Source organism: Equus przewalskii, chromosome 8, assembly GCF_037783145.1.
Source record: "Equus przewalskii isolate Varuska chromosome 8, EquPr2, whole genome shotgun sequence".
Taxonomy (NCBI): domain Eukaryota; kingdom Metazoa; phylum Chordata; class Mammalia; order Perissodactyla; family Equidae; genus Equus; species Equus przewalskii.
The window spans coordinates 18,634,001-18,660,331 of NC_091838.1; the positions used below are offsets into that span (position 1 = coordinate 18,634,001).

The following is a 26,331-nucleotide window of genomic DNA, read 5'->3' on the forward strand; positions in this document are numbered from 1 at the left end:
ATCTACACCAACACTTGTACAGTCAGTCGTTTTTCCCCCTCATTCTGATAGCTGTGTAGTAGTATCTCATTGTGGTTTTAATTTGCATTTCTCTAAGGATTAACGATGTGAAGCATCTTTTCATGTGGCTTATCTGTCATTTGTATACCTTTTTTTTGGTGAAGCGTCTGTTCTAATCTTTTGCCCACTTTTTTACTGCTTCTTTTTTTCTCATTATTGAGTTTTGAGAGTTCTTTATACACTCAGTAAAAATTCTTCATTAAATATGTTTCGCTAAAAAAACCTCCAACTCTCAGGTTATCATATATTTGAGTATGTGTATTCAAATGACTGTGAGCCACTTTAATTCCACACTGTCTTTTTATAACTGATTTAAATCAACTTACAATATTATCTTTCTGAGGAATTTTCTCTATCTCTAAAATGAGGGGGACTGAGTTTGCTGTCAATATCTAAAATACTTGCAGTCAAGCTCAAAAAAAGGTATTGTGTATAAAACTGACTATAGCCTAAAATATAGCAGAAACTCTGCTTCCTGTTAGGATATAAATAAGCAGAGTAATGTATGACCCAGGAGTAAATAAGAAAACAGTGTCTTCAAATGGCATTGCTTTCTAAATTAGGTTTTAAAAAAAGAAAAGTGAAGCAGCAACACAGTAAGAAATGATTGAAAAGATGTTTTACCTTCCCAGAACCCATACCGTGAGAAAAAAGGAACTATAAAAAGGCAGGTGTTTTAAAGTTTTGAGAGTAGTGCTTGCAAGCTCCTCTTTATTCACATTTGCACCTGCACCTGATTTGCAAAAATTGATGCGTAAAATTTCAAAATAGCAAAATGTAAGGCTGTTATAACATTAACATGTGGTTTAATGCCCTATGCAGCAGACCATGGTACCTTGCAAATCTGGGTCCTTCACCATTTCTAATCGTTACGGTAGTTAATCTGCTTTAATGCTACTTGAACTGAGCAGTTTGTAGTTTTTAGACTTGAACCCTCTAGAGTAGTTGCAACCGCTGGAAGCTGCTCCGGTGCAGTTCCCCCCTCCTCCCGACTCTCCTGCGAAGGAAGGTCACCTTCTTCTGTTGACTACCGTCCTCATTTATCTGGGCGAAATTCCCAGTCAGCTCCTGTTCTCCTGCATTGTTCTGGATCAGGGCTCCTTCACCGCGCACATCAGTTATTTCCCGTAGAACGGGATAGGAGATTAAGCACTGCGAAGACCAGCCGCAGACTTGAATTATTTCCCTTTTCCGTTCCAAGCATGTCTCCAGATAAAAATTTTTTCACCTGTCACACTCCTCCTGCTCATTCTTGATATTCAGTTTCCTGCCACAGAATCGTCGCTACTCCAGTAGTTATGTCTGGTCAAAAATAGCTCACATTTTTGCTTAAATAGTAACGGCCGCGCAAATTTTATGGTTAGATTTGTCTCAAGTCCGAAGACTGCGTCTCCTAACTAGTGGGGCGGGATATACCCGAGGAACGAGCTTTGGCCGAGAGAAGACTGGGGGGACTTGCCCCAGCTGGACCGCCCAATCCCCAGGGACACCGTCCAGTCACCCCGTGAAGTTTCAGCTCCCGCAGCTGCTTCCGGACCCGCCTCTCAGGCAGCACTGGAACTCGCTTTCCCAGCAGGCCCCGCGCGGCCCCGGGCGCCCCCGCCCCCTCGCGGTGCGGCGCTCGGCGCGCTCCGGGTTCTGTCGCAGGCAGGCCCGCGAGCCCCGCCTGCGGCCCCGCCCCCTGGCTCCCAGCTCCTTCCCGGACTCCCGCGAGTTCCAGTCCCGGCTTCCAGCTCCCCAGCCCCGCCCTCAGTCGCGCGCGCTCTCCCCGCCCCGCCCCTGTGCCCCCGCGTGCGGCCCCCACAGCCAATGAGGTTCGGGGCCGCGTGCGCAGATTCAAACGGCGGCTCTTGAGGGAGGCTGGGCGCGAGATTCGGCGGTGCGGACAAAACCCTGCAGGAGGCTGCGAGCCCTGCAGAGCTGCTCGCTGCGGGGAGACGGCGGGGGTCGGCGCCTGCGGCGGAGCCGCGCTGAGAGGGCAGCGAGGAGGCTGAGAGGCGTCGGGAGGGGCCGGCGGAGGGCGGGAGCGCGCCTGCTGACATGTTGGGGGCATTCCTGACCGGGCCGGGCCGGGGCTAGGAGCAGCGCTGCGGGCCGGGGGCGGGTCGCGGTCTGCCCCTCCGTCCCTCCGTCCCTCCGTCCCTCCGTCCTGCCCTGCCGGGGACTTGCGTTCCGTACTCGGTCGCCTCGGAGAGGGAGCGAGGCCAGCGGCGGGAGGGTCAGGGAGAAGGAGCGTTCGCCTGAGGCTGGAGGAGGCTGAACTGCGTCCCCGCCCAGCCCGCGCCTATGCGGTACTTGAAGGATGGCGAAGAGGTCGCGCAGGTGGGTGACATCCCTTTCGCCCAGGCCTGTCGGCAGTCTCGGCTCGGATTCTCTTTCCTTTCCCGCTGCTTCCCCACCGGGCCCTCCCCTCCCGGGGCAGAGGTTGTCCTTCCCGCTGCTCCACAGGCGCTTCGGCCCGGCTGGCCGGAGCGCAGCCGTGACGTGTGGAGAGTTGGGGACCAGTGTGTTTAAGACGCGGAAAGTGGGTGACAGATGCCCAGGCCGCTCCTTGGAGCTCACTCTCCCCACAGCGCGCGTCCAGACTCTTAATCTTTCACGGCAACTTTCCGGTGGGAGTTTGTTGCCAGGTAAGTCTGTGCGCCTTCAGGGCACACGCCGCGCGGATGGAAGAGGTGGGGTCCAGCCCGGGCGACTTGAAAATGCTGCTCAGAGGGACTATTTTTTTTCGGAAATACTGTACCAGTTAAAATAGGAACTGGGTCATAAATCTGGGCCGAGACCCCTCTGCCATGTTTGCTACCTTGGAAAGTACGGAAAATCCTCTGAGGAATAGCTGAGGGGAGAGAACGTATTTGATGTCTTCTGTAATTACCCTACCCGTTTTCGCAACTTTATGTATATGTTTTTAATGTCTTCCACTGGGAAGATGTCACACTGTTACCAGCAGTAGCTCGATCTTAAAATAAAACAATGTATTTGATTTACTTAATATTTTGAGTGTCCATGTTTGGCTCTGACTGTACCTAAGTGTTGCACAGTGGTAGGGCCCATTTGTTTATTGGAAAACTTACTAGGATGAATTTATGCATCTAATTTTGATCTATATATTACTGTAGTTGCTACTCCTAAGTTGTGGGTAGTAATCACTTAGATGGCAAAAAAGGAAGGCGTCTTTTAGTCGTCAATATTGTTAAATAAACCAGAAAAGATGTTTGGCAGAATTTCCAAATAGTTTTATCTGGATCCACAGCCTCAAAGTCTTAACTAGAGATGTATTTCCTAAATTGAAATTTAGTACCAGGATTCATTCATTGCAGATTTCTGTTAAAAATTGGTAATAACTACACATATTTTTCGCTTTATTCATTTATTAGGCACCTGCTGTATGTAAAATGTTTTTGCGGAAATCAGCATAAAATATGATTAAGTCCTCATTAGCTTATTATTTTGTAGCAACTACACATAGGTCAAACTCTTGAGGTGGAACAAATGTACACAAACACACATACACACATAAACCCCCCTCTCTCGAACAGGATTTTCACCCTTGGCACTATCGATATTTTGGATCAGATAATTCTTGGTAGTGGGGGTCTGTCCTATGCTTTGTAGGATGTTTAGCAGCATCCGTGGCCTCTACCCACTAGATGCCAGTAACGCTTTCTACTTGCCCCAGTTGTGACACTCAAAAATCTCTCCAGACGTTACCAAATGTCTCTTAGGCAAAATCACCCAGGTGAGAATCATTGCTCTAGAACGTGGACCAAATTAACCTCTAAATCCTCAGAAAAGGTAGCTATTAAAAGGTCCTGTAATTGTCATTACTGAGGTACTGGTTTAGGCCTTTTGTTTTGAATTTTTAAATATTCAAAATTTAAAAAATAAAATAACTTCCTTAATCAAGGTGACAAGTGATTATGTCACCTCAGTAACAGAAGTTTGTTTATAGTCAGTGTGGCATTATCTAATTATCAGTGTTGGTGTTAATCTTATTTGAAATAGTTTCTTGGCTAATGCTGTCATCAGCACTTAGTTATGGTTAGACATGGGTGCTTGAATATCAGAACCCTGTCTTCTCCAATTGGTTTTCTGTCTATTTCATAATTTGTGTATGCTTTGTAATAATAGACTGAAAAAGAAGAAATGATTTAATGATTAATTTGCTTGTATAAGTCATTTTCTTTTATTGACAATACTATGAGCTTTGAGATCTAAATGTTAATTTTAATGTTGACTTTTATTTCTTGTCAGCCATATAAATTAATTGAAACATGTATTATAGAATGATTAAAGAGTCCTAAGCCTGGGGTAATTAAACGTGGTGGGGTGAAGCTACACTCCCTATGGGAGTAGAAGATGGATGAGAAATTACCATCTCTGAATGGTGTATTACTTAGGGTCTTCATACTTGAATGTTTCGTATTCTAAATTATATTTCTTGTGTCTGTAAATAATCACTTATCCTAGGAGATAATAGAATGTGAAGTGTTTTGTAGGGGAAATAATCTGTTCTTTGGGAAAAGTCTGGATTCATGCCCTTTGGCTAAATATCCTAATAATAAATATGAACCTAATTTGTAATTGAAAAAGAAAGGAAATAATTCGGTCACTTTAAGATCTCCACTGTACAGCCATTTAAGTATTTGAGCAAGCTGTACTTTGCTGTGTAAAAGTTTTGCATGAGACTATAGGCATAAATCCTGTAATATACTTTTTCTGTATGGTCTGAAAAAAAAGAGTAAAAAACTGTTACCTCAGGTGTGAAACAACTGAAGGATGTTGACTCTTTCGATCTGTAAGATAGCTGTAGTATCCCTGACCTATATTTACATAAAGGAAAGGGCTCGTTTAGTGTTGTGACTTTAAATAGTTTTAGATCCCACTGGGGGTTTTGATGACATAATTTACAGGCAATACCAAAATTGTATATTTATTATGAACATGTATTTGATTTTTAATGTATTGTCATTAATTTTAGTTTTTAAAGCCAGTTCTACCCTTAAAAATAAACTTTTAAAAATGTCATGCAGAAGCTAGAAGGTCTGTTTAAGTAGTAGTGGATTCAGGTGTTTACAGTTGCGGCCTGCAACTACACTAAACTGAAAAGATAAAAAGCCAGCTCTTGAACTGGAAGATGTTTTTCAGTGAGGTGTGTTTGTCTGTAGGAAGCACTTTTACTGTTTTGTTTCCAGCAAAATGGATGTTATGGGTGAAAGAGTACTGAAATATGGGAACTGATTTTTTTAATCAGCTTGTCATTAACTGGCAAAATTGTTTTGGGATAGCAAGTAAACTGTGTATCCCAGTTTTTCATCTTTTAAGATAAGGGGTTTGGATTTTATGGTCTGTAAGGTAACTTCCAGCTTTAATATATATCCTATTTTGAACTCTTTTGTAATCATTTCTCGTTAAAAATATACACACACTAATGGAATAAAATAGAAATGTTTTCACGTTGTTTTTGCTTATGGGTAGCTAGGTAGAACTCCCTTCAGTAGTTATTTCAGTTTTGCTATTAATAATGGTCACATGAAGTGAAATTTGTCGTACTGTAATGATGCTAGTTTGCAGTCCCAATTAGGAAATAAAATATTCACGTATGCAGTACATCATATTAACCACTAGGTGGCCTGATTTCACTTTATTAAATCAACCTGGTATGTTTTCATACCTTGAATTCGATTGGACTTAAAATATGCACAATTACCCTAAAGTATAATAAAGACGTATTTTTTGGTTATGATAAAAATTTCAGACGATGTGGTTTGTGATTTAAAATATAATCGAGTTAAAGTGATTTTTATTAGAGGAAATTTTATAGAACTACTGATATTTCTCTAATTTCACACCAGTAGTTTCTTTTCAAATAAAAATAAATTTTAAAAAAATTCTCATTCTTCCTTTGGCTACTTCATTTTACTCTTTTTAGGCTGTATAATTGGTGTCCTTTAAAACTGAACTTCTCTCGAATGTTTTATCTTAATATTGTTGTGTGAATAGTTTGTATATTTTTTTGCAGAGTTATGACTGTCACATCCGTTAGCTTACAGCCCAGTGTAAAGTTACTCTTAACCATTCTCCTTGTCTAATGAGCCATAGTATTTGTGTGTGTGTGTGTGTGTGTGTGTATGTATGTGTGCGTGTGTGTGCTTCATTTTACTGTTTCATAATCACCCTGATCACTTTGTTCATTCATAATCTACAAAACCCTTTCCATGTGAATGTAGTACTTAGGTAATGTATTAGACAGTTATAGAATAAATATTTCCTTTGATTTAAAAAATAAAACTGATGCAGTGTTTCTGGAAACGAAGTCCTGGAAGGAGATTCAGAGACTAAATTCCTCTTCTTTTTTTGCTTTGTGACTGGAGAAATAATTTCGCCTATTTTTGCTGTCTTCTAGATTAGTCACCCAGGCTAGAAATGGTTTATTTATTTACATGGAGGGAGCTGATTTTATTTCATTATTGCATATTACCAGCATTGATTGCTACAGTAGAGTAATGCTAAAAGATGATATAAAGAGCAGAAAAATAGAGCAGATTTGTTTTGATGGTGTCTAACCGTTATTAAGCAGTGGGACCTTTTCATTCTTAAATGGTGAGAGTGGAATATTGATGAGCTTTCTTGTGGGGTTTTATCTTTTCCCTTTTTTCTTGGCAAATTGTAGGTGTTCTCAGGCATTTTTCTTTTGTAGCTAGTGATGTTGATCTTTTTCTGTCACACTTATTTAAAAGTTATATCATCCTTTCAACAATCACTTAAATAATATAGAAATAGCTTAATGTTAAAACCAAGAACTAGATAGGTAGATAGACTCTAGGAAAGCCTCAGTGGTGGATAGATGATTCTAAGAATTCTACTTTAATCCTCTCTCATACTCACCCACTCAAAAAACCCAGCTTCCTGAACATTGACTGGGCTTTGTAACTCTATGTGAAACTCATGACCATGCTGATGCAAAACAGAGAATGAAACCTCATGTAGAAATAGAAATTTCTCACAAATCAAGTATGTGGTTAAAAAAGAAGGCGGAATTTTAGAGTTAAAATGAACAAGTTTTCAGGAAAATTACTTCTTGGAAACTAGTCTTTTGACCAAAGTAACATTTTTGGACTCATGTCCTTAACTTAAAATATTTTGGTAAAAACCTTAAGGTGAATTTTGTACAGATTAGATGTATATTTTTTTGTGAATACTCAAGATTTATATGGGCAAGTCCCCAAATTAAAAATTGTTTTGATCTAGAAATAACCTAATTTTTAAAACAGTTTCAAATATGCTGTTGTGGTAGCTGTTGCGATCTGAGAGGAGAGAAGAAAAGTGGGGAACCTGTGAAAAGCATGTCTGAGGGCTGTTTGGAGTGGCAGGAAGTGGTAATGTTTCTGGGGACAGTTCTGGGAAAGATTAGGCAATATTAATAGACACCCCCAAAGAACCCCTTCTGTACTGAATATTTTTTATGTTTATTTCAGCAGGTTCTGCTTCTTATATTCTACCACTTGGAGGTGCATTTGGATTTTGAAAGTCTCTTTTAACAAATGGGAATGCCTTTCACTTCCTCCTAGAGGTATTTTCATCTGTTAAAAAAAGTGTTTTCTTTTTCATATCTATTTGTGGTCAGCTGTATTGAGGGAGGTGAAAGTTTTGATTGGGTTGGAAGGGAGTGAGGTGGTTTTGGAATACAGAGTACTTGGAAAAGTAAGGAAGATCATTCATTAATTTTATATATATTTGGCAGGTACTGTGTTTAGTGCTGAGAGGTGAACATATTAGACATGATCTTGGCACTCCTGATCATACTACTTGGTTGGGAAGGATGGCAAGTGGGATAAGCATTAAGAAGGAAGGGTGGATGCCCTGAGTACATACAAATTGAACAGAAAGCTTCAGTGTGGTTTGATCTGATTTAGTAGTTTTCTTGGAAATTTGTGAAGTCATTGGATCCTGAACCTTCTCCAATTTTAACAATTTAATCGTGGCCTATCAGGTGATTTTTCTGATAGCTGAAGATGGCTGCAAATAACAGGTATTTTCTTTAATTAAATCTGTGTTTGTATTTTCTGCATAGTTTGACGAAACAAGCATATATGGAAGTAGGACTGGCAAATTACTGTTACAAGTAGACACTAGCTTTTGGGGAGAGCATTGAAATAGTGAAGTGCATTGAACTAAAGAGACAGTAGATAAATATCATAGTTGGGGGAATAGGGGATCTGGGTGTCTTGCTTGGTCAGATATGAGGAATTTTGGTCTATGGAATTGACAAATTGAGGGAAATTAGAAGTTCCTGCAAAGGGTTTGTAGACAGTACATATTAAATCTAGGCCTTCATTTTTCAGTGTTGTAAGATTGAAACCATATGTAGATATTAGGAATTACCCACATGTTCTTAAATATATTATGGTCAGGTTAAATGTTTGCTTTGATTTCAAATTGTACTTGAGGTTTGTCTTTGGTATCTTCTAGTTTCTCGTTATCCTCTTCCCTGTTTTTCCAGTATGTTGTAGTACTGTGGTTAAGTAGTGGGTTTTGGAGTTCAACCATGCTATATTTGGTGTAACTGTGGGCAAGAAGTTCCTTTCTAAGTCAAAGTTTCCTATTCTGTAAAATGGGAATAATACTAGTCCCCTCAGGTTATTGTGGAGTTTTAAGAGAGAAATTTCATAGACTGCCACAATGTCTTGTACTTAGAAAGTTTAAATGAATATTAGCTTATGTTATTTTCAGATGCTCATGACTTTGTTCAGTCCTCGGGCTACTCAAAATTCTCTAATTCAGTTTATCATAAGGGCCTGCCCTCTTTCCTGGGGCTTTGTGCTCTCATGACTTTAACTGTTCTCTTTATGCTGGTGATTGTCAAAACTGGGTCCACCCACACTTCTTACCTGAGCAGAAAGATCATGTACCCACTTGTCTTCTAGATCTGCTTTGCCCAAAAGAGAGCCACTAACCACATATAGCTGCTGAACTCTTGAAATGTGCCTAGTCTGAATTGTGATGTACTGTTAACTGTAATGACTTTAGTACAAAAAAAGTAATGTAAAATATTCCATGATTATGTTGATTATGTGTTGAAATGATAAACTTTTTGAAATATTGAGTTAAATGATATTTATTCTTAGAATTAATTTCACGTGTTTCTATTTTCTTTTTTTTACTGTGGCTACTAGGAAATTTTGTGTGGCTTGCATTATATTTCTTTGGGCAGTGTTGTTCTATGTATATCCACCTGTATATTTCTCAAGTGCCTTGAAATCAGCTAGTCCAAAACTGCTTACTCTCTTTGTTCCCTTCTCCCTCCCAAAGTTCTGTTTCTCCTTCTTCTGTTCCTTGTCTCAGTGAATAGCTCTACTTATGCTCCCAAAGCTAGAAATTTTGTAGTCATCCTTGATTCATTCTCCCATGTCTCTTATATCCATCAGTTGTAAAATCCTTTTGTTTCTGCCTTTTTAATATCTCTCAGTTTCATGTGCTTCTTTCTGTTGCCACTGTCATTACCTTAGTTTATTCTTTTATGGTTTCTTGATTTTTGTCACATTTAGATCTCTTCTAGTAAAAGATATAAAAAGTAGAATTCTACCCTGTTTCTTATAGTACTATTATGGTTTCATTTTAAGAAATGTAAAATATTTGCTTCATCTGATTATTTTTTATTTTAAAGTAGAACTTGAGCTTTGTTTTTTAAAATAGCTATGCAGTGTCTTACCATTTATTGAAAAGTCCATCTTTATCCCGTTGATTTGATATGTTACTGTTAGAATTTACCAAATTCCCTTATGGGTTTTCTTTTTTTCTGAATGTTCTGTTCCAGTGATCTGTGTGTCTGCTCACGTGCCAGTACCGTTCTGTTTTGTTCGTTGTTTCTCTGCAGTATATTTTGATATTGGGTAGTGCTGATTCTCCTGTTATTATTTTTGTAGAACTTTCCCGGCTATTATTGCTTGTTTATTTCTCCAAGTGAACTATAGAATCAACCTGTCTAATTCTCTCTGAAAATCTATTGGTATTTTTATTCACTTAACTTCAATTTACGAATTAATTTAGGGAGAATGATGGACATCTGTGGTTTCCGTTCGTTCAAGTCTTCTGTGTCTCACAATAGTGCTTTGTTGTTTACTATACCTTGCTCTTGTACATTCAAGTTATTTCTACATATTTTAACTTTTTCTGTTGGTATTCTTAATGGATCATTTCTTCCGTTGTCTCTTTTAACTGGCTTTGTTTTGTATTTTACCATTACCATTGTCAGGCTCTAATAGTTTCTTACTTGGTTTATTGTGAAAGATTACTAATTGGTCTTCCCTCCTCCATTTCTCCACACTCCTGCCAGTGATTTTTCTGAAACACAAGATATTTGTCTTTCACTCCCTTACTTAAAGTCCTTTAACTCTTTAGGATAAAGATCAAATAAATAATAAATGTCAAACTCCTTAACATGACAAAAAAGGTTATCATTTGGCCCCCGGTGACATACGCAGCCTCATCTCTCTGGTGTCAGTCAGAGCTATAGCTCCTCCCTGTTGTAAGACTCTTAATTTTTTTATACTTTGAATAATCTCATTGATATATGTCTTTTAGTCTGAGTGGCTTCTTTAATTTTATCTGTATACACAGATTCAATGATTGAATTCACAAATTTAAATTAAATTCTTGATTTCATGATTGTGTTTTTTCAGTGAGGATGAGGATGATGACCTTCAGTATGCTGATCATGATTATGAAGTACCACAACAAAAAGGATTGAAGAAACTCTGGAACAGAGTAAAATGGACAAGAGATGAGGTATAAGGTTTACTAATTTCATACTTATATTTACATATTGATTAATAATATTGTAGATATGAAAACTATTTAAAAACAAAACGTGAGAAAAGTTATCCATCAGCTAACTTGCACGTTATTTTTCTTCAACCAGACACATGAAGGGCAGGTTGATGTTGAGACTGACAGAAACAGTAGTAAATGGGAGAACCTGTATTATAATGTCTTCAGTCTGTCTAAAAATGGCCACCAGATATGACATTAAAGAATTGGAGAGTTATCTCTCTTCAAGGATAGAAGGACAGAGTGGGGGAAAGCTTTCTAATTTTCATACCTGTTTTAATAGGATGATAAGTTAAAGAAGTTGGTTGAACAACATGGAACTGATGATTGGACTCTAATTGCTAGTCATCTACAAGTAAGTGAAACATTATATTTCTTACATGAGTGATTTAGGCCATTGGGTTAAATTTACTGTTTTTCAAAAATGTGTCTACATTATTTTAGATTTAGGTTTCCTTCCTAAAAACATCTCTTGTTCTGGTCTTCCTGTAGTTGCCAGTGGCTTAGAAAGTCTGATTTTCTAGTAGTCAGTCTATCCAGGGGCCTAAAGAAGATTACGAATCTAAAACAAAAATGATATTAAGTTTAAGTAAGGCTTTATAAATATTTGCTGATAAATGTTAAATCATTTTGAGAGAAGTTAAATATATTGAAATATTTTGATAGCTAATAAAATTAGAAAAAGTGTGTTGAAAAGTTTGTCATAAAATGCTTACATTTTAAAGTGTCACTGATTTTTAAAAAAAATTATACTTGCTGTTCACCATACTACTATTCACATACTGTTCATTAGCATGTAATTTTATAATTTACGAAGTATTTTCACATATACTCTTATTTGTTCCTACTACATTGTAGGTTGTGAGGCAAAATATTCATATTTGAATTTCTGTTTTGGCTACTTTGGGTTTCAGAAGCCATGCTACCTATGTTCTTTCTATATTGTTATGATGCCTTTCAACATAACCTGAAATTTGAGACCAAATAATGAAAAGAGCATAAGTTTTGGAGTCAGTCTGAATTGTGTTTAAATGTCAACTCTAATGGTTGTTTGGTTTTAGAAAAATTACTTAACCTCTTTGATCTTCAGCTTCCTTGTCTATAATATGTAAATAATAGTACTTGTTTTTGTAGCATTGTTGTGAGACTTAGAAATAACATATAGGATGTTTGGCATGGTTCCTGACATCTAGCAGCTGTCCAATAAATGGAAGCTAAATTAGAAAAGTTATTTACATTGGATTTATCAGTTTAATGTCAGTGGTTTAACAGCAATTGAAGTGAGCAGAGAAATGCTACAAGGACATTCAGGAATAACTTGATTATTTTGAAGAAAGTGATAGCCTTAAAATGGATCAGCATTGATGTACAGAAGCCATAAATGAAGAAGCTAAGTTTGAACAAAAATAATTTGAAGTCCATCAGGCACAAAGACAGAGATATTAGTAAACAAAGTATTTGTATCTATCCCTTTATATACTTCTAAATTATCTGTAATCCTGTATATGAACTAATATCCTTGTAAACTGTGAATGACTAGTGAGAAGTTAACTATTATTTATTGTTATTATTGTTATCATCATCATTGTAATACATAGGAGTTACTAGGTTATGAATTGACTAAAGTAAGACTTGATTTATTAATCATTTTTGGAGTTTGAGATGTTTCTACATAAAGTTTTCTTATCTTGGTAAAGTGAATTTTCCTTTTAAGATTCAACACAAATAATTTAACTGATATGTAATGAACATCTTCCATATAGATATAATTAGTTTTTTCTTGATAACTTGGGGATCATCATTTATGAACATCCTTTCAATACTGTGCAGTAGTCTAGTCATGCTTTTAGGGTTTTTTTAATTAGGTAGAGTTATGTGCTGCTGTGCTGTATGAATCCAGACTGCTGTGCTGAGTTCTTATATCTACTTTGTATAGTTTTCTGCCTACTCCCTTTTATTTCCCAATCTTAGATACGCTTCTTTATGTCAGTGTCTGTGCTTGGCTCCTTGCTGTGTTATGAGGCGTAGTGTAGAGACACCTACTTTAATTTCAAATATATATTGTTTTTATTTGTAGTTTAAGCTCTGCCAACAACTTTAGTTAAAAGAAGAATTGGGACACAGGCATGTAAAATAAATATTGCATGTTTAAAGAATGCTATTGAATACATTATTCTTAAAGACTTTTTTCTTGAGGTGGTGAGAGATAAGTTTGGGCTGATTTGCTTTCTGGAAGACAATTGTTCAATAACAAAGCCATCTCTTCTTTCAGAATCGTTCTGATTTTCAGTGCCAGCATCGATGGCAGAAAGTTTTAAATCCAGAATTGATAAAGGGTCCCTGGACTAAAGAAGAAGATCAGAGGGTAATGTGTTCATATTCTTTATTTTCACTGTGTAGGTGGACTAGCTTTTTTTCTTTCTAATACATTGTCTTGACCCATAAAGTATATGTTTAAATCACTTTGATTCTTTCCTCTGGGTGCTGCTTGCATTAGAATTGAAAGTTGAGTGTCTTGGCATGTAGTTTTTGATGACTTGAATAAAACCAAGTATAATATCTATAGCCTTTTCTTTCTGAGAGTTTGGTTTGCAGAAGGAAAGAATACTGTCAGCTTAGTCACCTTGTTTAGAGCTTGGGTTAGCAACATTTAGGGTATAGTTTCTTGTTGAAAATTAACATTTTAAAAACAATTTAATTTAATTTTTTATTTTATCTGATAACATGATATATAAGAAAGGCATTCTTAACTTTCCCTCTTGACCTATAATGAGCCTTAAAATAAGATAGATATCAGTGTGTCATGTTTCCAGAGGGTTGGATGATTTAAAAACCAAGGTAATTCTTTGTGTTACAAAAGTCTGAGAAGAATGGGAGAGTTTCTGTCCTCCACTCGTAATTGCCCTTTAGTTCATGTTCTTTATGGCATCAAAATTGTTACTGTAGTTGGCGAATTAGAGCATTCTTATTGTCACTCAAAGCAAAAAAGGAAAACACTTACTTCATTAAGCTCAGAGCTGATATAATTTACTTGATAGCCAATGATAACTTTTAAAATGTGTGATCTGTATCCTTTCAGTTTGAGAAAGAAAGAAATGAAAAGACAGTAACTCTGTAGATCCTTCTTGGTTCCAAACGATTTATTTGGCTTTCAGCTGAAGCTTTTTTTTTTTAAATTTTTTTTGTGAGGAAGATTGGCCCGGGGCGAACATCTGTTGCCAATCTTCCTCTATTTTATGTGTAATGCCACCACAGCCGGGCTTGACGAACAGTGCTAGGTCTGCTCCTGGGATCTGAACCCCCGCAAACTCCCGGCCGCCAAAGTGGAGCATGCAGACTTAACCACTCTGCCACTGGGCCAGCCCCTGAAGCTTTTTTCTTAAAGATGTGAAAATAGAAAATGCATAAGTCTCAACATTTTTACTGTTACTTTAAATTAATTTTGTATGAAAACAATTGAACTTAACAAGTCACTTTATTAGCACCTTGTATTTTAGCTAAGTTTGGGGTCAGTTTTTGAACTTGGCAAATACTGAAGGGTTTATTGGTAAAATTGTTTTTTGAAAGTTTTAGTTATGGTTTGGATTTAATACATTAAAAAAATCGTATTCTTGAGATGTGTTTTAAAATTCTGGCAAGGTAGTGCTTTTTTAAACTTTGTTTTTCTGTTTCTTAGGTTATTGAATTAGTTCAGAAATATGGGCCAAAAAGATGGTCTTTAATTGCAAAACATTTAAAAGGAAGAATAGGCAAGCAGTGTAGAGAAAGATGGCACAATCATCTAAATCCTGAGGTAAAGAAATCTTCCTGGACAGAAGAGGAGGACAGGATCATCTATGAAGCACATAAGCGGTTGGGAAATCGTTGGGCAGAAATTGCCAAACTACTTCCTGGAAGGTGCTTATATAAATGTATATACATTTTTCTGTACTTAAACTTGATCTTTATTATATTACTATTAAATATATTTGCAAGTACCCCATGACTTTTATTTGTAATTAAGATTTAGACTGCATAATACAAGCAACCCTTTGGGACTATTTGTTATAAATTCTGTGGTAAGGGATGTAATTACTTTTTTAATGAAATATTTTGTAGCAGTAATTTTTACAATAAAATGATAGACCTTTAGATTACCAACATTTAATGCACTTCCCAAATCATGTTTACATATCAGTGCCGGTCAGGTAGACATTCTTGTACAAACTCGGTTGGAGTAGAATTTAAAACGAAGAGATTTCTTTTGTATTGGAATCTGTGCATAAGACCCAGAGAATAACAAATACACTGGCTGAAATAAACTGCTATGAAAGTGCATTAGAGAAAATTCTCTTCTTAATGAATTATGATATGATTCAAATCATGAGAGTAGTGTATATATCTGTGTGGCTAAAATACAGAATTCCCCTCAGGCAGTGATGTGCTAAGTACACTGTACATTGCACTGGTTCAAATGTTTTGTGATCATCTGTAGTGCAGTAGACCAACCACCTTGGGAAAATCCATACTTCACTCAGAAGATATGTGTTTGTTTTTTTATTTCTGTAATCTCTATCTGTATGGTACTTCCTAGTTTATAAAGTGCATTTACATATATTCTTAATTAATCTTCATATACTTGTGAAATATACAGAGCAAACATAGCTATCTTTGTTTTATAGATAAGGGACTTAAAACATAATGTTAAGTTTTTTACTCAAGTTACTGAAACTGGTCTGGGAACTTCTGATGTTTTCAGTCTCATACATCTTTTTACTGTCCATAGAACCTAACTTAGTGCCTTAACATAAAGTAGGTTCTCAGTAAATGTTTGTATATTTTATGATGGATGGAATTTACGCTACAAGAAGCTGTAGATTGAAGATTTATGTTTCTATAAAGGGAACTTAGGTAAAAAGGGAGACAATGAATTCTTTCTTCCATAGATATTTTGTCCTTTGAAGTGAAAAAGAATGCTGGGATTCTGTAGTTCGTGGTTTGCTTTTCATGACCATGTTTGTTCCTGGCTTCAAGGCCTTTGTCCTCCCTATGCCCTCTATCTGGAATGTTCTTTTTTCTATTCTCGTATGGCTGGTTCATTCTTGCCATTCAGATCTTAGCTTCACTGTCACCTCACAGAGGCCATCCTGGACTACCTAATCAAAATTACGCTGGTTTCTCTTTTCTTATCCTACTTTAATGATCTGCACTGCACTGACATTTTTCTTCTTTATTTTTTTGTTTTTCTGTTCTTCCCTCCTTCCCTGCTGCCACATTTCCAATGAGAATGTAAGTTCTATGAGAGCCTTTCTTTGTCTTATTTGCTTCTGTATCTCCAGTGCTTAGAACTGTGCCTGACATGTAGACATACAGTTTATCTTTTTAATTTAAAAAGTATCTAATTTCAGCATTTGTAAAAATTTGTTTTAAGCACTTTGTACACTTTGTATTAAAATTTGTGGAATCCTCTTTTTCTTTTTAAATTATACACTCTCATTTCTTAGGACTGATAATTCTATCAAAAACCATTGGAATTCTACTATGCGAAGAAAAGTGGAACAGGAGGGCTACTTACAAGATGGAATAAAATCAGAACGATCTTCATCTAAACTTCAACACAAACCTTGTGCGACTATGGACCATTTGCAAACCCAGAATCAGTTTTACATACCTGTTCAGGCACATACTTTTAATACCTTTATTATTTTTGAAATTTCTTTAGTTTGTTATATTGGAAGGTGTTTGGTTTCTTAATAGAACAAATACAATGTATATTAAGGGGAATAGATATTTAAATTTCCAAATGAAAAAAATATGCCATAACTAGCTGTAAAGCCATTAGTGGAGGTTTATCTCTACTTGTTTTGCTTGATAAATATTTGGGGAACAACTCATTAACATGTTTCCTTTTGTATGTAATTTTTATATTATCTAGTTAAGAAACTTAGTATGTATGTTTCCTAATACTATCATTCTTTGAATCTTTATTTGTGATTCAAAGCTAATGGTCATCTGTGCTTTAACATCTATTGTAGTTTTAAAAAAAATTGTGTAATTGTAGTATTGCTTATCTCTAAGAGGTAAGTGTATATAAAATGGTTTAAAGGAGAAAATAGTAGAAAACCATTCAAGCCATCATTTTGGGGTGTGTGGTAAATAATTGGTTCTTTGATGGCATTCAACTTTGCTTTTCTCCCTAATAACCAATTAGTTGAGTAACTTCAGTCTTTGTTTAGACAATTTCCTTAGAGTGGATGTTACCCAAGTTGTAATAGGGCAAGCTCTGTTTTCCTTACCATGCATTTTCCTACCTGCAAGAAATTAGTTTAGGAGTTTTCATAATGTTTGTTTTACATTTCCCTGTCTGTCTGTCTGTCATGCCATTTTTCATGTTGAGCAATTCTTGGTTCTTGCCATATAAAATGTAAAGATTAAGTCAGGAGTTAATAGTGTCTATCAAAAGATAAAATTTGGCTAAGTGTTAAAAATTTGTGGTTAGTATGCCTCAGATTTGATTTTATTCAATTAAATGGACATTTTTTAAAGACGTAATTTTAAAAGAACCACTTAAAAAAAGTAATGACATCTTAATTTACAAATAGGAAAACATGTGAAGACAGTATATGTAATTTTCTGCTGATACTCAATACCTTAAAGTTTTTGTTGTCTGTTTCTTTACGTTTTTCTTTAGAGTCCTAGATTTCAGTAGCATAAACTGAAACATTCTGCTTGTATCTTAGAAAGGTTATCATTTAAATTTATTTTTTTAACTCATAGAAAGATAATTTTTAAAATTATTTGGGGCCAAAGGAGTATTTAACAGTCTGAATCAAAATATATTGGAAAGATAAGGATATTTCTTGTACTCTAAGAATTGTTTAATTCTTGAAAGATTTATGTTTTCATAGTTAAGTTCATTTAAACTGCCAAAAAGATAATTCTAGTTTTGACTTGAAAGAAAAAAATGGATTGGTTTGAAATAGTATTGCAGATTTTAATGAAAAGTTGAGGAAGATAAGTTTCTAATTCATTGGAGTTATCAAGTTGAGCAATAACTGATATTACCAAGTATTGTGAAAATTAAGTTCTATGCTAGAAGTTATGTGTAATGATTCTGCATTGTAGTGATTTAAATAGGCCATTATGGAAAAAAGACAATTTCATATTTATACTTACTAGATTTAAAAATTTTTAAAACTGCCTTCTCTCATATTTCTTCTCACCACTGCACACAGAATTTATATGCAACTTCAGTGTTCTTCTTACAGATACTTTAGAAAAGAAGTAGAATAATTCTTTAGTCTGTTGTCAGAGTATTAAAAAGTACATGAGTGATTCTGATTGTTTTTCTAAGACAAATAATAGAAGACGACTCTGTTTACGTATCTTTCTACCCAGAGATTGGCATGGGTGGTGCTAGGGGTAGGAGATAGGAATACTGAAAAACTTACTTTAGTCTCCATCTTTCTGAGTGCTTCATATAGACTAGCCCCTTCCTCTGAAAGACAGGAACACAACTACTTTGTTTTCTCCAGGAGATAGAGCAATCCTTCTAATAGCAAACTTAAAAAAATATTTGGTGGATATTATAGGTAATAGATGGACTGCTTGGCTGATAAATCTAGGCCAAGTAATTCTAATGTTTCATCTAGGAGAATATAGTTCTTTCCTAAGTGTTAAGATGTTTAATCAGTAGATTCTAAGAGACGTAGTTATTAGATAAACTGTTGTAGGTATGAATATTTAAAGTTAACAGATGCTGAGTTTTTATTGTTGATGTTTTATCAAGAGTTTTTGTGCTTTGCCTCAGATTTTAAAAATTTAGCTAGTGTTATTTGTACAATATTAATGTTTTAATTACTTTTTAGATCCCGGGCTATCAGTATGTGTCACCTGAAGGCAATTGTGTAGAACATGTTCAGACTTCTTCTGGCTTTATTCAGGTAAATTTTTATTTATAACAGAAACAAAACAAAAGAAATGCTTTCAAACATATATTTGAAAGTCTAATAGTGTCTGTTTCTTCATCTATAAAACTAGAACAAAAACAATACTATGTGTTCTACTTACTTTGAGTGCTATAATATTAGAGGAGAAAGTTTATAAGTGGGTTTGAGAAATATAAACTGTACAAATGTAAGGTGGCTGGTAACACCAGTTAGGTGGTCCTTTCCTTTTTGCAACTTAAAGCATTCAGGTTGTGATTGCACATATTAGTTCAAACATAGTCCAGACGTAAATTTTTAAATTGATATAGATGATACAATATTTTTTTTTTGTGCATTTGAATTTCCCAAATCTTTTCTGTTAAGTTGAAAATAGTTATCAGCACTTTTTTAGATACCAGAGGAATTGTCATGTTGAGTACTTGGGATTTAGTAGTATTAAGCTTTACTAGTGAAAAATAGATTTTATGCTGTGTAGAAGAAAATAAAAATTAGAGCACTAATAATAATAAAACAATTATGTAAGTAGCCTGTTTAATTTTTAGCAACCCTTTGTTGATGAAGATCCTGATAAGGAAAAAAAAATAAAGGAACTTGAGTTGCTTCTTATGTCAGCTGAGAATGAAGTTAGAAGAAAGCGAGTTTCATCGGTAAGAAATAAGCTTCAGTGTTTAGATTTTATTGTTAGGATCCATTACATGCTTAAATGCTTTTATAATGTTCATCAGCATTGACTTTCATATGGCAACAAGTGGAAAGCATATTCAGTATGACTTCAGATTTTAATATGGTCTGAAAATAGTTTCTCTAATTTGCAGCTTTGAGGTTGCCTGATTTTGATTATGCATCTCTGCGTATATTTTACAATATCTTCATTAAATGCTTCTTGAGTCAAAATGTCAAGCAGACTTAAAGTATCATCTTTGATACACATATTTGTAAAAATGATGTATGGGTTAGATTAGGCTTTGGTTTTATTTTAGACATTCCGTGTAATGATGGTTTTAATAGAAAAAAAATAAAGCTTAAAAAATAAAGAATCAAATAGATGTGTAGAGCTTTATGTACTCCAAAATTATTTTTATTCTGTCTTTGAAATTTTTTTCTGTTTACTATGTTTACAATGTGAATTCAAATTCAGTAAGTTGGAAAAAGTAATAACATTAAAAATATGAGGAAAGGGAACATTTAGATTTTATGCTCTCTAGAGAAATTTCTATATGGATGTTGGGTTTTGGTTACAAGGTGTGAAAACTATTGTCTGAGATTTGGTTGATGATAACAACTAGGAGTATTCAATTAGGATAAATGATAATCATTCTAGCTAAGTTAAATAGCCTATGTTAGATGGATTAAAAGAGAAAAAAAATTTATACTTAATCGACAGTTTAAAAAGTTTAATTTCCTGAGACTTTTTACGTTTAGGAAAGAATATGAGGGGACAATACATTTAGAGTGATTGGAAACTAATACCAAATTACTAAATAGAGTAACCTGAGATTTTGAAATAGTATTATGAGGCAACTAGTGATGTCTTTATGCTGTTTAAGAAAGTATTAATAAAAGTGACATCTGTTAATTGTAATAGATGAGATATATACCATAGGAAAAGTACTTTTTGTTTTGAAACTGCAAAAATCATGGGAAATAGGAAGATCTGAAGTGTACTTATCTTAAAGTTAATTTAGGTTTTATTAAAAAGATACAAATAAATAGTTATGGTTAGAGAGTCCACATCTATAGGTAATTATATCATGTTTAAACCGTTTTTTATTTTTTTGATAGTAGTCTATCATTTTTAATTTAACAAGAAAATATAAGTAGCTAAAAGAAGTGGAATTTTGCATTAGAAAGAGAGAAAGTTATTAATTTTTCTTTTAGAACTTGCTATCTCATAAAGATCTAGTTGAATAAAGAGATTGGAGATTCTAGATTCTAGAGGAAACTTGCTGCACCCAGTAGAACAGACTCCATACACATATAAAGTATTTATTCTTAACAGTTACGTGATAGTGATGACTGCCGTTTTACTGAGTATTCATTCTGTTCCACTGTTGTAGATGTGTTATGTGTATTCTTGGTAATCCTTATATTAATTCTGTGAAGTAGGTAGTTTATTGTTAGGGATTCAGATTCAGGTGTGTATGATTCCAACCATATGGCTTTTCCAGTGGGCACAGCAACCTCTCTCTGAATCTTTTTCCCAGCTGCAAAATCAATTGAAATGCATATGGTTTAGAAGCTGTCTTTAGAAAGTGATTGTAAACTCCGTGGTAATGAAGTAAGATTAATTTCTTTTATTTTTAGGAAACTTTAAAACAGATGGAACTTGTTTTGCAACAATGTTGAAAACTTGTTTTTTCACCTTAGTTAACTTGAAACTTAGCATTTTGTTATTGTGAATCTCTAGCACATTTTAATAGTAACAGGTACCATTTACTGGGTGTTTCCTATGGACTTGGCAATGTGCTCTCTAAAATAGGGTAGTTACTAGCCACATTTAATTTTAAATAAAATTTAAAAATCTAGCTCTTGGGGTGCACTAGCCACATTTGGGTTGCTCATATGGCTAGTGGCTCCCATATTGAGCAGCTTCAGATGTAGAACATTTTTATCACCTCAGAAAGTTCTGTTGGGCAGTGCTACACGTTTACGTATTGTTTCTTTTTTCTCCAGTTTTACCGAGATATAATTAACTTACAGCACCTTATAAGGTGTACAGCATAATGATTTGATGTATTTTTGTTGTGAGATAGTTACCACAATAAGTATAGTTAACATCCATTGTCTCCCGTAGGTAGCAAAAAGAAAAAAACAAAAAGAGAAAAAAAACTTTTTCCTTGTGCTAAGTACTCTTAGGATCTACTCTGTTAACAACTCTCAGATTACGTATTGTTTCTTAATCGTGACTCTTCAAGGTCTCTTTTCTTGTTTTTTTTTTTTTTTTTAAGATTTTATATTTTGGGGGCCGGCTGTGTGGCTAAGTGGTTAAGTTCGCGCGCTCCGCTGCGGCGGCCCAGGGTTCGGATCCTGGGCGCGGACGTGGCACCGCTCGTCAGGCCACTTTGAAGTGGCGTCCCACGTCCCACAACTAGAAGGACCTGCAACTAAGATGTACAACTGTGTACAGGGGGGGTTTGGGGAGATAAAGCAGAAAAAAAAAATTTTTTATTTTTCCTTTTTCTCCCCAAAGCCCCCTGGTACATAGTTGTGTACTTTTAGTTGTGGGTCCTCGTTGTGGCATGTGGGATGCCACCTCAACATGGCTTGATGAGCTGTGCCATGTCCGCACCCAGGATTTGAACTGGTGAAACCCTGGGCCGCTGAAGCAGAGCTCACGAACTTAACCACTCGGCCACGGGGCCGGCCCCCTCTTTCCTTGTTTTTTATTATGAGACCATAGGAACCTAGACTGAAAAGATAAGTAAATTGCCCAATGGACATCTCTAGAGAGAGAAAGAAAAATGACACAGTTGCTGACTTCAAAGGGTTTACTCTGCAGTGGGGACACAAACAAGAAACAGAATATAGTATGATAAAATAAGTCACAAAGTTTTATGGGAGCACATGGGAGAGTTGCCTCATTGAGATTTAGGTAGTCAGGGAAGGGTTCCTGGAAGAAGTCCTGTTTGAGCTCATTCTTGAAAGACAGGTGCTGACAGTAGTTGAATTAGGACATTAGTATAAATGGAACAGGCAAAAGTGTATAATCAGATGGAGTACTTTACAGTATTTGGACTGTATCTTAAGTGAGGAATAGGGGTTTTCCCTGGTCTGTAGGTTGGGGAGCATTCTAGATAAAGGGACCAGCAGTACATGCAAAGGCACTCCAGGGTAAAAGACTAACTCCTCAGGGAATTGCAGATACTATAGTTGGGAATTCCTGGGAGGAGGGCTTGAGAGTGGAAGTGTTGGGAGATGAAGTGTGAAAGGTAGAGGCCAGATTCTGGGAGTTTGCACTTTACATTTTAGATTGCTAAAACATTAGATTGTTTTATCTCACTATGACTTTATGAATTAAAAAAAATTTTAGTTAGGAAAAAGAAATATAGTCAAGATATGAGGTTTAGTCAAAGAAATTTTATATCAGTTTTGAGGAAAGACAGTATATTTGCTACTATACTTCTAGCTGAAATGTTGTGAAGTATGTTGTTCTAGAAAAAACTCTTAAAATCCAAATTTATGCTTAGGTTGAGAATGACAAGTAATATTCAAATTTCTTTTGTACTTTTAGCAGCCTGGAAGCTTTTCTAGCTGGTCTGGTAGTTTCCTCATGGATGATAGCATGTCTAATACTCTAAATAGCCTCGAGGAGCACACTAGTGAGTTTTACAGTACGGATGAAAATCAGACTGTGTCTGCTCAGCAGAATTCACCCACAAAGTTCCTGACTGTAGAGGCAAATGCTGTGCTGTCCTCTCTACAGACCATCCCAGAATTTGCAGAGACTCTAGAGCTTATTGAATCTGTAAGTTTGAAATTGTGAGATTATCCAAAGCTCAATTTTAGTTACATCATTTCATGTTCAGAAACTCAGTTTGATGGACACTGACCAGTTTTACGTTAAGCATTACTTTGTATGTTATGCTAAATTTTGTTCTGATATGTTGCAGTGACTTCTGGCAAAAAAAAAAAAAAATGTATATATATATATATATATACACACACACACATACACACATATATCTTTCTCAAGTATGTACCTTGTATAGAATTTTTAAAAATTAAAAATTTAACAGTTCATTTTTTTGTTATACAACTTGTGTATGAGAGAGAGTTGAAAACTAGAGAAAACTATAAAGAAGAAAATTAAAATTCTCCATAAACCCAGAGTTAATAATTTGAGGTATTTTCTCTTAGGCTGTTTTCTATACATATAAAACACACATATTCATATATTTTTAAACCCAAATATATACTTATGTATTTTGTTTGTGGATTTTTTTTCCACATTATATCATGAGCATGTCTTTGTTAATTTTTTTAAACTTGAATTTTAATTCTATCATATGGACATAACAAAATTTATTTACCCAATGTACTATCATTGTTGGACGTTTAGGTGGTGTCCAGTTTTTCAGTATTACAAATTACAGAATGTATTATGTAAAGCTTTGTGCAAAATCGTGATTATGTTTTTAGGTTAAATTGAATTTCTAGATCAAAGTGTTTGATCATTTTGAAGATGTTCCATACACGTCACCAAATTCCGTAAAATTTGATAGTATTTTTCTGATGTGGAATAGAGGATGAAGTTTTATGATGAATTGTACTCTTTGATAATAACTTAAAATAATTTGTTCCTTTTATTTAAAATACTTTGACATTAAGCATCAGCTACCGAATTAGGTGAAATATTATTTTGTGATGTTCCAAACTGGAGTTGCAGTAAAACCATAATCTGTTCCTTTCAAATGGTCTTGCTTAAAAACAAGATAAAGAAGGAAAGCCTATTTCTACTGATAAAAATGAGTGGTTAACTAACTGTGGAAATCATCATCCTGTGTTCAAGATTAGATTTAACTAGGATATAGCATTGACTTTAGTTGAGAATTTAATTTATTGCAGGATCCTGTAGCATGGAGTGATGTTACCAGTTTTGATCTTTCTGATGCTGCTGCTTCTCCTGTCAAGTCCACCCCAGTTAAACTAATGCGAATTCAACACAACGAAGGAGCCATGGAATGTCAATTTAACGTCAGTCTTGTGCTTGAAGGGAAAAAAAATGGTTGTAACAGTGCAGACAGTGAAGCCGTTCCTGTAACATCCCCAAATGTGGCCAAGTTTAGCACTCCACCAACCATCCTCAGAAAGAAGAGAAGAATGCGAGTGGGTCAGTCCCTAGGCAGCGAACTTAGTGATGGCTCATTCAATGATGGCGGTAATACAGCACTAAAACACACACCGGTGAAAACACTACCATTTTCTCCTTCACAGGTAGTCGTGTGGTTTTGTTTATGTTTCCAAATGTTAATGAGCTAGATTAGATCATTAATATTCTTACTAGCAGTTCGTTGCTTTGATATCACATAAAAATGGATAATATATTTAAATGTATACATGAGAGTGCTAAGATCTGATAAATCAGAATGTATCTCACAAAGTGTAGTAGTTGCATATAGTATCTTACAATTTTTAGAGCTAAAAGGGATGTTTTAGATATGTAGTTCCACGTCTTTATGGGACTTAGCAGGAAACAGGCCCAGAAAGGTAAAATGATTTGCCTAAAGTTATCTAACGGCAGAGCTGAGACTGAGGTCCAGATTCCTGACTAACTCTTCAGCAGATATGAAGTACATATCTATAGATAGCTGCTAACTGTAAGACTTTCATGTGACAGAAGGTTTTCTGGGAATGTCAGGAACCACCTGCTTCCTCCTGTAGTTATGCACCTGGGCGGCAGATATTTATATTAGGTCAAACTGTACGTCTTATTTTATAATAGTATCTTGCTTTCTTTTTTTTCTTTTTGCTGAGAAAGATTTGCCCTGAGCTAACATCTGTTGCTAATCTTCCTCTTTTTGCTTGAGGAAGATCTGCCCTGATCTAACATATGTGCCAGTCTTCCTCTATTTTGTATGTGGGTCGCTGCCACAGCATGGCTCCTGACAAATGGTGTAGGTCAGGTCCATGCCTGGGAACCAAACCCGGGCCGCCAAAGTGGAGCATGCATTACTTAACCACTAGGCCACGGGGCTGGGCTCATAATACTGTCTTTCTTAATGAACACTGTGTTCCAGGCTGCTAAACATTTTTCTTACAGCATCTCAGTTAATCCTCTTTCAAAAAACCGTAGGAGGTTGGCAGAATGAAATTCAGAAGTTAAGCAATTTGTCCAAGGTCAGTTAGTAAGAGGTGGAGCTGGTATTTGCTTGAAAGTGTCTTGACAGAGGTTAAAAAGTTTTATGGGGTCCCAGCCCTGGTGGCCTAGTGGTTAAGTCTGGTGCGCTCTGCTTCAGCGGCCCAGGTTTGGTTCCCAGGCATGGGCCTACACCACTCATCTGTCAGTGGCCATGTGTGGCAGTGGCTCACATTACAAAAAGAAGAAGATTGATAGTGGATATTAGCTCAGGGCCAATCTTCCTCAGCAAAAATAAAAAATAACTTTTATGGGAGAAGGAAATTTAATGGACAAATAAACTTGGAGGATGCTGGGATATCATTGGAGCTATTTTCACTCTGGGAAGATGGGGAGGGTCTGGCAGTACACAACCACTGTATTCTCTGAAAATTGTGTCCTCAAGCTTCAGGGGATGCCATTTACATAGTCTGCAGTGTGCATAGTGCACCCCCTCCCTGACCCCAGCCCTCAGAGTTACAAAGCATCCTGAGGAAGGGGAAACTGACTTGGGCACATTAGCAATTTTCTATTTTTGGAGTTTTGCACACTAGTAATTTTTGTTGAAGTGTAAATTCCAGGTGGAAAGTGGCTGAGAAGGTGAGGCATGATTATAAAGACCTTATATCCCATGGCAGAAAGCTCAGATTTTATCCTATAATTAATAGGTGTCACTGC

General features: G+C 36.0%; 1 protein-coding gene across 4 annotated transcripts in view; it reads left to right on the plus strand.

The window, feature by feature from the left end:
- The first annotated feature begins 1,784 nt into the window (after window positions 1-1,784).
- The window catches only part of MYBL1 (MYB proto-oncogene like 1), a 34,378-nt gene continuing 9,831 nt past the window's right edge, over window positions 1,785-26,331 (plus strand). For 3 of the 4 annotated variants that reach the window (XM_070631554.1, XM_008526672.2, XM_008526673.2), the window contains exons 1-10: window positions 1,785-2,382; window positions 10,743-10,848; window positions 11,174-11,245; window positions 13,163-13,255; window positions 14,567-14,787; window positions 16,374-16,548; window positions 18,738-18,812; window positions 19,361-19,465; window positions 23,050-23,283; window positions 24,384-24,752. In XM_070631554.1, coding sequence (XP_070487655.1) covers window positions 2,363-2,382; window positions 10,743-10,848; window positions 11,174-11,245; window positions 13,163-13,255; window positions 14,567-14,787; window positions 16,374-16,548; window positions 18,738-18,812; window positions 19,361-19,465; window positions 23,050-23,283; window positions 24,384-24,752 — 1,470 coding nt within the window. In that variant the 5' untranslated portion in view covers window positions 1,785-2,362. The remainder of the gene's footprint in view (window positions 2,383-10,742; window positions 10,849-11,173; window positions 11,246-13,162; window positions 13,256-14,566; window positions 14,788-16,373; window positions 16,549-18,737; window positions 18,813-19,360; window positions 19,466-23,049; window positions 23,284-24,383; window positions 24,753-26,331) is intronic. The other variant, XM_070631556.1, reaches the window with a different exon arrangement.